Here is a 12,752-nt window from a genome sequence, read left to right as displayed (position 1 = left end):
AATAGTATTAACTGCAGTGCTTTTTAATTAGACATTGTACAATTATATGAAAAGCTATGTGCAAGGCTCACTGCTCCATCAGTCCAGTTTTTTGTAGGCATTCCCACTCCACATTGGGTAGCACATCTGAGGTTAATGCACCAGGGCTTCCCCTCTTCCGACTTAGGATTCGTTCACCCCAGTAGAACCAAGGCATCGGGTTGGAGTTGTGGAGCAGTGGGCCTGCCACTTGATGTATTGTCATATCAAACTGTTTGGTGTTTTTTCCTGATTCTATGCTTTTGTGTTTTCTTGTCCGTAGCAGTGTATAAGAAAGCTGAACTTGCTAAAAAAACTGAAGTTCAGGCCCACTCTCCCTCCAGGAAAATCATTTTAAAACCTGCTATCAAATATACTAGACCAACTCATCTCTCCTGTGTTAAACGGAAGCAGACAGGTGACTGCGTTCTGTTCAATTATGCAATGTGGCTGGCAAACATAGACTTTTTTTTTTGTAAATCTCATGGCTATAGCAGCTTCTCTATTTTTTATTTTTCTTCTAAGAATATCAGTCTTCACAAATAGTATTGCTTTTTTAATGTTTTGTATCATTTTTCTTTTCTTTTCTTCTTTCTTTTCCAGTGTTTGTTTGTTTGTTTGTTTAATGGAGGCCATGATCATGTATGCTTGTCGTTGCTTGGACCTCCAAGTGCTGTGGTTGTATCCTGGCATCGTGGTTGTAGTGTGTTGTTGGAGGAATTTCTAGTCTTTTTTTTTTTTAATTATGCTTTTATTTTTTTCTGGTGGGAAAATGTTGACAGCTTAAACCATGGTATGCATTTCCATTATTTTGCTTTTTTACTCTCATGCATAATAAGAAGTGTTTCAGACTTATATATTGTTGATTGATGTTACCTGCATTGACACTTCCCAATCTGTTACTGATGTTTATGATGTACAGTCAAAATCCACAGGGGGAATCCAGCCACAAGCAGTATGAAGCTGAAAGAGAAGAAATCTGGGCTCACACTACGAATGCATTCCAAGCAAAAATCTTAATATTTGGTAGAGGAAGATGAAAGAATGAAAAAAATATATTCCTGTTACATCTTGATAGATGTATCATTATTTACAGGACCAAAATGAGAACATTTTCAACATTTTCATCACATTACTCTTCTTGTTACTGTGAGTTCAGGGTGAAAAAATTATCATCTCTGAATTTACTGTTGATCTTTAAAAAAAAAAAACAGAAAGAATTGCTAAAAGAGGCCAGATTCTCTGTCGTGTAACACATCTGCATGCTGCAGTGTAACTACTCATGAGTGGAACTAGGGTTATCAAGGAAAGAATCATGCCCAGCAATGTAGAGCTACCACTGTGTTGTACAGTCATAGGCCTCTTCTAATGACTTGGAAATTAAGAACAGGATTTATTACTCAGCACAGAACAACACAGTGCAATGCCGAAAGTGTTCCTAAGGAGTCGCTCCCATGCGATTTTGCACCAATGAGTCACCCCTGTGCTAAATTTGGACCATCTTCAATATGGAGTTCTGCCTATTGAAAATTCAGTAAAAGGGTAGTATGTGAGGGTAACTTAAATACCGTACCCCAACAGTATAAAGTGTGTATCATCTACAGGTTGTATTCCATTAGGAAAACAGAACTAAATATTTGGTCTTGTCTTTGCTGGTGTGAGGGAATCCAGCACTAACTCCCGTCACAAGAAGTGGAGCCAGGGAAGGAAAGGCTGATTGGGCCCCTCTGTGTTGCGGTGGTGACTCCTCCTCTGCTAGCAGTCTATGGGCTAACTTACCCTCTAGATCCTGGACTACTTCTTGCCACCTTTTCATTGTTTCCTGAAGCACAGTTTGATCAGCTCAGAAGTTAGGACCCGTAATTCACAGCTTCTTTCAAAAGACCCACGGGGTTCAATAAGCAGTGGAAATGAGGAGTTGATGCTTCATGTCATGAAAAAAGCGTTGGCTTTGTAGCATTCTTGTCTTCCCCTACGCTTCTACAGCCATGTCGTCAGTGCTGTCTTGCCCCAGATACTCTGTTACTAACTCTTTTGAAATCTTCTGGCCCGGTAGTGTCCCAGAGAGGCCTGACTCATACTGATAGACTCACAAAAGGAAATCTGCTGGGTGCTCCAAATGTGTGCTGCCTGGCAACAGTCAGAGCTTTTTCTCTCTCGCTTTAATACATAGTGAAGCAGACATACTAGTCAAACTGAAAAATGTAATACAAGAACAACCTTCCTGTATGTTTAAATACAAAGGTGGAGAGCAAAATAAAAAAAATCCTTCTGCAAATGAGGCAAACTTTCAGTTGAATTAAATCCTCTGGCATTTGTACTGTGGCGAACCAGAACAGTGGACCCAGATCGATTTTAAATTTGTAATAATGTTGGTTTTGGCCGAATTTGGAGGTTTGGGCTCTAAAGCAGAGTAGCTTGAACCATATCACAAAGTGAGCAAAAATCTCTCTGTTTCACCATACTCAGTGTTGTTGGAAAATTTACAATAACCCTGATTTTCTTCTATCTCCCCTTTTTATACTTATTGATGGGACTTGAGGGGAGGCCACATGAAAGGATGTCACATAGTACTGCACACCAAGAGTGTAGGCAGCCATATGTTAACCTACATCTCACTGAGCCTGAACCAGTCATCGAGACCTTTTCAGTATCTGAAACTCAGAGGGACATTGTTTTTCTAGCTCCATCTCTCATTTTTCTTTTATATAAAATGTAAGATCATTGTTTGAAGCCAGTTTCAATAGTCATTATGTCCTTTCTGGAATTGTCTTGTCTGCTTTAATGATACCTGGCCGACAAAGCCCCACCAAAAGTCCTTCTGCCGTGTAGTCAATACAGCTTTGAGTATATTCCAATCAGTTAAAACCTCCATATTACATTTTCTTTGACTTTCAAATGAAACATATCCAGTCATAAGATACAGCTGTCTACATCATAAAGTTAAAATTTGCTCGTATCTTCTGTGTAGTGGCCCAGGAAATGAATTATTTCCCTATTACCTCAATACCAGAAAAAAAATCACTTGTCATTGTGAGGCAGGCACAGCTAAATACTGGTAATTTATGCCACGGTATTGTCCAGTGAGGGACTTTCAATCACCCTGCTTTTTAAGAGGTTCACCCTTGAAATTCAGCAAAGAAGCAATAGGGCCAGCTTTGAGGAGAGCCCTGTGAAGCCTCTGCCGTGGCCCGCGCTGGCGGGCGGCGGGGCCCCGCCGGGAGCGGCGCTTGCCGCTGGCCTGTCCCCTGTGTGAGGTCACAGGGGCGCGCGCCGCCCCGCCGGGACGCCTGCCGCCTCCGGCATGCGGGGCGCTTGCGTTCCTTGTCTCCGTTCCTGGGGTCAGCGCCCCGACATAAAACATGTTCCTACTTAAACTGGCGGCAGAGCGCATAAAGACACTGTGAAGTCATGATCCAGATCTTTTGTTCAGATGGAGGCCTCGTGGTGCTCTCAGGTAAGTCGGCACAAGCAGCACGAGCCTGCTTTCCATGTCACAGCGGTGGCACGGGGTTCGGTGCCAGCAGAGGAAGGAGAGACGCTCTGTACGATTATTTAAGAGACGCAGAACAGACCACAAACAGCAGTAACAGATGTGGTAAAATGTAATGCAGGAGGGCTGTGCCGTACTTTTCCCTGTTACAACTTCAGAACTAAAGTACGCAGTATTCTTTTCCTCCTCCCAAAGTTTCTCTCCAGCTCTTTCAGTTGAGCTAAAAGAGAAACGGCAAGGAAGCAACATTAGGAGGACAGAACTATTGAGTGGGAAGTTCAGTCCTGTGTTGGAAAACCAGGGATCCCCCCACCACACCTGGTGCAAATGCATGCTGCAACTGTGCAGGGAAAGGAGAAAATTCATTGGTATTGTCCTGTACAGTGTTTTAGGCTGGTTTTGTAGTTGAAAGACAATTAGGATTATAGCCAGAGAATGTCATCTGTGCCCACTGTCCTGCTTCTGCATTTACTAAGCACCATTCTGGCACAGATGCCAAAGGATTTTCTGTAGCAAATTGCCTCCTGAAAAGCAGCAGTGGGGTGCAACTAATAATCTGCTTTCTGAAAAGCTCCAATTCCCAAACTTCTCCTAAGGATGGAATCCAAGTCAAAGATAGAAACGCTTTACCTCAAATCATGTTGTAACAGATAAGTGAAATACTGGATTAAGACACTTGCTGTCCCAGATTTAATTTGAATTCTAAAGTCTCATGGCTTGGTTGACCCACAGCACACTGAGCTTTTGGGCACTACTGGGATGATAATTCAGCAAGGAATTTCTCTTTCTCTTAGGAATTTTGGCTATGTTTTGAAAAGTGGTTGGTGATTTGAGGGGCCTCCATTTTAAATTTTTCAAGGAGCCTGATTTTTAGAGGACAGTAGGTCAGTGCTTTTAAAAATCAGGACTCTAAGATGTCTCAGGATAGACCTTCAGAACTACAGGCTCTTATAATTGTCTGTCATTTTTTGAAATTTTTACCCTAGTTTCTAGACTTCTAGGAACATGAAGACAAAATTCTGATTTGTTTGAAATGTGTAGAATACTATTTTATTTCAAGTATAATGAATATAGGACATTTTTAAGGCAGGTACCTTTCTGTATATAGTTTACTAAGACTAATTCACCAGGTAATTGCTTTGCACAGTAGTTCCAAGGCATTTGATCGTTCTAACAGTATACTAAATGGAAATGCTTATACGTGTATTTTTTAACCATCAAGTCTTTGTCTGGGTCTCTCAGCAGCAGGTGGTGAAACAAACCAGGCTCCTGGTGTATTTAAACAAGCAAAGGAAAAACTCTCGGTGAGTAAAGTCATCTTCTAATCATCCATTTTTATAATCACCTTTTTGTCCTTATTTCAGTTGTTTTTGTGTTAATTCAGTAAATAATTGTGTGTTCCCTTTAGAATGTTTTTGCCATATTCATTATTCATTTAAAAGGGTAATTAAAGCCATCTTTCCTGAATAACCCCTGAATTACAGTCACAGGTAGTACGTGATGACAGTTTGCAAATCCACAGGGGGCAGGCAGACTCCAGACTCCTGGAGTTTGATGTTGTTCTGCGTTTTGAGCCTGGTCCTCCTCCAGGGGAAACTGTGCCTTGGGTCTTTTTGCAGCACCTGACCCCTTTCTCGACTGTTAGATACGAAGAAATCCCTGCCACAGGGCTGGCTGGAAGGCTGTGATGCACCCTTACATCTCCACATGTTCCACAGAGCTCATGCCTGTTTAGAAATTATTAGCCAAGAGCGTTTTATATGTGAACAAGTGCTTTCTGATTGGCCAGTTCCTGCACCACTGATCTTTGTGTGTTTTAACCTGATAATTACGTGCCCTGCCTTCAGCTGCTCTGCAGCCTCTTCTGCTCCTTGCATCTCGTTCTCCTCTGCTGAGTTTCCTTCAGCAAATACTGCAGTACCTCTTGCCCTGCTCCTGTGCTAACCCTATGCTCTTCCTGTCCCACCACTCTAAAATCCCCAGGAAACCTGCTTTCACTCTCCCCTAAGCAACTCTTTTTTCCATGACACTGATGCATGCTAACCCACAACTTCAGCACAGCAATTATTTGTCATTGTTTACCACTGTTAACAATAATGTAGAAGTTCCTTAAGATTCCCATTATATTTCCTAATACATTCCATGGCTAATATGTTTCATCTGTCTAATCAGATTGCCGGTTCCTTGGGGAACAAAAAACTATGTCTCATAAAGTGCTATGCACATCATTGATGAATTGTAAGAAATTGGTAATAATGATAACAGCATAACTTACTTGAGGTTATGCAGGGAGCTGTGAAATTTACACCTGAATTCAGCCATGGATTTGGGAATTTCATGTAGTGTTGTAAGTCTGGCCTATTTTAGCTCATAACTGAGGAACTGCTAGAGCTTCTTTACTAAAATAGTAAGAAATACCTAGACAGGCTTCTGGTCTGAGTCAACTAAGATTTAATATTGTCTTCTCTTTGGGGGTGATCAGTATTTACCCAAGAGAAATCAATACTAGCCCATTTTCAGAGCCTTCTATGCTTCTGGAGTGCTGTAAGTATAAGCACTGCATAATCATTCTCTGAAATGGTCTGCTTTCTATACATCTTTCTTCTTCCTGTCCCTCACCTTAGGGCAAAGATCAGAAGTCTGTCCCCTGCTTACTTTCTCTCCCTGTTGCTTCCCTTCTCTGGTTGCAGCACTTGCCCATCTCTTGGACATTTTCTCCTTTGTGCCTTGTCTTCATCTCTACCTTCCTAAAGACCTCTCCCTTTTGTTGCTGTGTGTGTTCCTGTCTCCCAGCTTTTCTGTCCTTCAAGTGCAACCTTTTCCTCTCCACTGGTAATGTTACACCATCCAACCCCCTCAGTTTGTCATCCATCTTCAAACCACAGTTTACATATTACATTTCAGAACAAGTTCAGGAAAGGCTAAGCAGTTCCATCTGCTGGAATGAGCTGTGTACCTGTGTCAGCAAAATGTTAGGAACATCAGCCATGCATTATGAATGTGTATTCCCTAGCTAGCCTCTGAAATAGTGAGCTTTCTGCATCCCATCTTCAGCAATCTGAATCACTGAGTCTTTATCAGGGCTACATTGATCTTTGTCCCAAGGGCAGTTGTCACTTCCATCAACATGAGTTGTGGCAGAGGTCAAAGGTAATATATAGCTAACAGAGAATAAGAATAGTTTTCTGGGTAAAGCACAGGTTGGGACTCGGGCATTTGGTTTCTTAACTTGCTCTACCAGTCTTCCTTGAGCTTGCCACTGAAATCGGTTGGGCTAGATTCTGCTGCTTTTATTGATGCTAAAAAGTGCCCTGCTCCTAGAGTAACACCAAGGAGGTGTAGACTGATAATCCTGGAGTGATGCATTAGCTCAATGTCATGCTTTCCCCCAAGTTGTTCCGCTGAAAGATCTTGGTCTTGTCCATCTTCAGGATCCACATTGGATGTGTGTATTCATGGAGGACACTGGTATGCAATATGAGTGAAAAGGACAGGGTCTCCTCATTGAGCAAGATTCTTAATCTGTAAGGGCTTTTCAGTCTCACTAGGGGAATCATTCTGAGGGACACCCCAAGCTGAAAAAAGCTAAAACTGCTAAATGAACGTTTGGGCCTCCAGCTGTGGATGCTTAGTTTCTCAAGTTCAGTAAACCAGGTGAAAGGTGCTTACATAATGTCTGCTTTTCAGAACCACCTGAGATACTCAGCTTCCACAGAGTTTCAGCATCATTAAACACCATAGTGTTTTTGTAAATCCAGCCCAAATTTTCTCAACTGGATGGGACCCAAAAATTGAATTACGACAAATCAGGCTAAGCCTGGACAAGCCTTTGTTGTGACAGAAACATTTTTATTAATATTGTTCAGTTTCTGTTTAAAATAATTATACACTGATTTATTTGTGTATTCCCTTAAAGTGAAATAATTATTAAGAAAAAGTCATAATTATTTTGCAAAACTGATTTTAGAAATATATTCTTGCTAGAAAAGCATCTCCATCCTTGGAACTAAACTCTTATCTTGCTCAGCAGAGCCACCTGATATGGATGGTGGTATCCAATAGAAGTCCAGCTCAGCTGTGTTATGGGACTGAAATTGTTTATTACCCAGTTCTGCAACTCTTAATCATGTTCTGCAACTCTTAGTCATGTTAATTAGTACATATGTACTATGGATGACATTCAGCACCCCAGCCTCAGTTTTCTGTAGGCTGAGTATCTAGTCTAAGCCAGATGCTTGTCAGTAGAGAGCTGGACAACTCTAGCGTATGATTCATCCCATTTTTTTGCTCATTTTCTAAAAAAACGCAACTTGAGGGATGACTCATATACCTTTTCTGAATATTGAGAAAGTCTAGGTGACTGGCTTAGATTAAATGCCATTTTTTTCATGGCTAAAGTTCTGTACCAAATCCCATACTTAAACTCCCATTGGGATTGTTTCTATGAGTAATTTCATGCTTGTGTGAATACAGAGAGGATCAGGACTACATTGCCAAGATAACAGCCTTGCAGTTATTCTTTGTAGCATCAGTTATACCCTTGGGAGAAAGAAAAGTGTTTCTTAAGGGAGTAGCCCTATTCTCTTTCAAAGTAACTCCTTTTTGCAGGGCAGTCAGGTGCTCCTCAGTATCAACAAAGTATTTGCAGTCTGTCCGATTGATGTTTAATTGTTTTTTTCAATGTGGTATTATCAGTATTCAGAATCAGACAAGTATCTGATCACAAGGACATGTCAACATTTCAAGCATATAATGGTTTTATCCCAGGTCTCCACATTGTCAACAGAGACTTACAAATTTCCACCATGACACCAAATGTACTTCTGGTGCCTTTAGGATTTTGTGTATATACAGTGGCATAAGAAACATTGCTATCATGTCCTTCTACCATTCTGGGAATATTGCTGTAATTTTGCTTTAAGATTCCCACTGTTTTATTCTTGAGCATAACCTGGGATACCACACTTCAAATGCATAACTTGGTTTAAAAAGACCAGGATATGTCTGTGCTCCTACAGTTTTGCACTTGCTTCTAATGCAGCCAACTAGCAGTTGTACCAGCTATTGCTGTGCCTGGCACCATTTTTGTTGTATTAATACGGGGCAAAAATAGTATCCGCAGAAAAAGGCACTCCCTAAAATCAGTAACGCTGACCAGACCCAGATGTTTTCAGTCAAACAACACAGAACTAAAACTTGCCTGCATGTCTGAGAACTGCCACAGACACACCATTACCAGACAAAGGAAAAGTATTAATTCATGGCTTGGCTTTTTATTTTTTTTGTCCATGTTGCATGTATTTTCCTTTTGTTCAGCTTCATGTTGTTTTCTTCTGTTTGTTTTCTCATGACTAGACTGCCTCTTTGTCAAAGATTCCTGCCTCAAAGTCTAGAGCAAAGTCATTGCTTCCTCCAAGACCCAGCTCAGCTTGCTCATTAACTACTAAAAGGGCCACTTTTCTCGATACAGACAGTTATTATGTACGGCCCTCCTCAGCAGGCCCAAGAGACTGCTTGCCCTACTCAAAATCAGATGCTAAGGTAAGGTAGCCAAGTTGGTAGAAAGAGTTAGTGCAGAGATGTGTAGGTGAATTCCACGGATCAGATTCTCTCTCCACTGAGCTTCAGTAAATCTCTGTGAGGTTAACCTGGTGTTACCAGTTACCCAGTGGCAGTAAAATTGCTTATCAGGCTGCATGCTACAAAATCGATAAAAAACAAAGGAGATTCTCCAGAGGAAACATAAGTGAAATAAATTATACATAAAAGGACATGTCCTCCTTCCATTGATGATATGGATACTGCTTCATTGACTGCTGAGGAGTTGCACCCATTTGCACATGTGTAAATGTGAAGAACAGCAATACTAATTTGCCTTCCAGGAGAAGTTTAAAAGCCAAAAAAGTAACTTTCAGCTGATTAATACTCTCTGAAAACAAATTCAGTCGCCAGTGTAAGAGGGTACAGTTCTTATGACTGGCAATAAAGGCTGAAGCTGTAGGAACCAAATTTGATCTATGCATGGCACCATGTTGAAGAAGTTGCAGTAAGAGTTTAAAGAGCTGTTTGGCAGCTTTCCATCCTAGCTTCCCGATATTCACATTCCACTTGCGTTGCTTATTTACCTGATACTGACTTAATGACTATTACATTACTTAAAAGCCATTTTCCCTATTGACTTACATTTTCTGTCTAATGTTATGCCTGGTGAGTCTCTTACTGGTTTGGACCATCATCCTATTTGCCCTTGGGAGGACCATTTGCTTATACAAGAATGTCTTTGACTGCCCATGCCAAAAGTTCAACAGTATTATAACATACTCAGATGTCCACTGCTCTAACTGAGGCAAAAAGCAGGTATCTGGTGATTTCGAAATGGAAAAAGATGAGCGCGGAAAGAAGCAAGAGAAGACATCAGGGTTAATAGTCCTGCACTCAAAAAATAAGCACTAGCCAAAATTATCTCTCCTTAAAAAGTTACAAGTTAATGTTTGAAAAGGCAAAATTCACACATTACCTAATAATATAGTGTGTAGTGTATTCTAGGCACAAATATTGCAGTTACTTTGCAAGTGAATTCACATGAGAATTTCACACCTGAGCTCTAGGTGATTTTTTTTACTTTCAACTTGAACAAAATAAAAACTTGTTTCTCATTAAGAATCAAATCTGGAAGCTCTCCATATTTAGATCTAAGTATCTGTCTCAAGTAGCTCAGGAGACAGCTGCCTTTGTGTTGATGGAAAAGACATCTATGCTGGCTTCACAGGGATTTAGATAGTAGTCTAGTAGTCCCCTATCATCCACTGAAGTCACTGGGAGCTCTGTCTTTGACTTCAGTAGGAGTAAAGCCAGTCATTAATACGTGCTTGGTCAAACCAATGGGAGATGAAGGGCTTTGCCTGCACCAAAAGCTAAAGTTTATCTTGAGGAAACAGTAGGTTATTTAAGCTAGGGTGAGATTTGCAGAATTTCTTACTAGAGGAAGTCACAGGGAAATCTCCCACCAGGAATGGAGTTCTGACCACTCTGAGTGCCACAGCCAGTCCTTTCCTGTTGGGTGTTTGGCTGCAGTCAAGCGCCAGGGAGCTAATCAGAGCATGGGAGGCGGCTAGATCCCCACAGCTTCCTGCATGAGTAGTAATCTGGGCCCATGGGATGAGGCTTGCCCTCCTGTAAATAGAGAGAAATCAGAACCAAGAGAGTGATGTTTTGAAAACTAAACGTTCCTTTTTTATTCTGCTGCTACTAGGATGGAGTAAGCAAGAGTCCAGAAAAGCGTTCCTCTCTACCAAGACCTTCCTCTATCCTTCCTCCTCGAAGAGGTGTATCAGGAGACCGAGACAGAGAGGAGAACTCTCTCTCCCTCACAACTTCCCTTTCCTCTTCAGTACGACGGACTACCCGTATGTTCTTTGCATATTAACTCTCTGCTACTGCTGTGGTTGTCTCCCATCATTGTTAGATTTATCCCACTGTCATTACATCATGTGTCCCTAGCCCTTTGCACTGAGGGGTGGCTCTGAGGCGTGGTGTTGGAAATCAGAGCCTCAGATTGTTTCTGTTCAGATATCAAGTGCTTGTGCAGCAAGGTCTTGAAACCAGACATGGAGGGCATCCTTTCTGCAGTCTGCAAAGCCCAGGGCTAGAACTGCAGTTCAGGCTTACCACCCATGTTAGAAAATGTCTTTGCAGGGACCTCAGAGCTGGGTAAGGTATTTAACACAGGATATTTATAAACAACAACAAGAATGAGACAAATCTGAAGTAGGCAGTAAAAACGTTCTGATGGATCTGAAAACATTGAACCTAATAGTTATAGTCGTTAATTTGCTGTTTTACTGTAATGACCTCCCTGTGTTCTAGTCTAAGGGTAAAAGCTCTCTATTCTGAGCATTGTAAACAAGATGTTAGCTAGTGGAGTGGCTCACTGGAGGAAATCAGGGTAGTTAACCAGCAATTCTATCAAATCGCAAGCCAAAAGAAATTGCAGGACAAAGAGATTTTTACCAAATACACCCAAAACTTTTAGCTTGATTTGCATTCAGCCCAGGCTTCAGAACCTGGATGTGGTGTGGCTCCCTGCTCTCCCATAGGAATTATTCTGGCTTTCTCACTTTAGAAACCGATTACTGCCCTTCTTAAAAGAAGCTAAGGGAAGTAGATGCTAAAATTCTACAAAAGAGTCCTTTGAAATTCTTGGCTGATGTTTCAAGAGTAAAACAGAGACCCTTTGCAAGCAGAGTGACCCCCAGGTGACACAACAACTCATTCTGCTGGCTAGGAGCAAGAGGCCATTGAGCATTTGCAAATGTGGTGGAAGGGCTGAGCAATGAAAAATAAATATACCAAAGCTGCAGGGAGCTGGAAAAAAAAACATTCCCTTTCCATTACAGTTGGTATAGTGAGAAGGTTCTGGTTTAGGGTTGGTTGGGAAAGAAAGAAACCATTCAGGGAAACTGGAGGTGAAAGTGGAATATGCTCAGTCTAATGTGTCATGTAGAACAAAGACAGTTTCTCATGGATCCCAGGAGCAGCAGTGCATTGAGTTTGGTCCATCACCATTAAGTAAACAGAATAATTACCAATTAGCTTGAATGGGATTTTGATTAGTCCCACTGGATGCTCTAGAGAGGTCCATTGGATTTATCGTTGCTGAACATTTTAAAGGTGAAACCATATATATTCATCCATTCAGCACTGAGGTTCTCAGGCTTTAGGAGTTGGTTTGTTCTTTCTCTGAGTGCTCTCAGCAAACCTTTGCTATAAACACTGTGTGGAGATATCTCAGCTTCTTCTGTTTGTTTGCTGTAGAGAGTTACAAGCAAAGCTGGCTGCAGAAAGCACAATGCCACTAATAAACTGATTCTTACGTTTACTGAAACACAGGAAGTTCCATCCGGATATAAGAAAAAGCTTTTTTTTACTGTGAAGGTGACTGAGCACTGGAACAGGTTGCCCAGAGAGGTTGTGGAGTCTCCATCCTTGGAGATACTCAAACCCCGACTGGACACAGTCCTGGGCAACTTGCTCTAGGTGACCCTGCTGGAGTGGGGGCGAAGGGGAGGATGTGTGTGTGGATCAGATGATCTCTAAAGGTCCCTTCCAACCTCAACCATTCTGTGATTCTGTGAACTTGGAGGACATCTGTCCATCTTCACAATAGAGCCATGACTCTTGTTCATCAGCTGAATGCTTGCTCAGGATTCAGATGCGGATACCAGATTACCGGCAATGGTAT

General features: G+C 41.5%; 1 protein-coding gene across 3 annotated transcripts in view; it reads left to right on the top strand.

Moving 5' to 3' along the window:
* Positions 1–12,752, top strand: part of MAP2 (microtubule associated protein 2) — a 69,009-nt gene that overhangs the window by 38,385 nt on the left and 17,872 nt on the right. For 2 of the 3 annotated variants that reach the window (XM_026088169.1, XM_026088160.1), the window contains exons 4-5: positions 4,754–4,815; positions 10,764–10,917. In XM_026088169.1, coding sequence (XP_025943954.1) covers positions 4,754–4,815; positions 10,764–10,917 — 216 coding nt within the window. Of the gene's footprint in view, positions 1–4,753; positions 4,816–8,866; positions 9,053–10,763; positions 10,918–12,752 lie in introns of all 3 variants that reach the window. The other variant, XM_026088152.1, reaches the window with a different exon arrangement.

The sequence above is a fragment of the Apteryx rowi genome, unplaced genomic scaffold (assembly GCF_003343035.1).
Source record: "Apteryx rowi isolate R43461 unplaced genomic scaffold, aptRow1 scaffold_12, whole genome shotgun sequence".
NCBI lineage: Eukaryota > Metazoa > Chordata > Aves > Apterygiformes > Apterygidae > Apteryx > Apteryx rowi.
The sequence above is the reverse complement of the archived record's forward strand: the minus strand, read 5'-3'. Positions and strand labels throughout refer to the sequence as shown.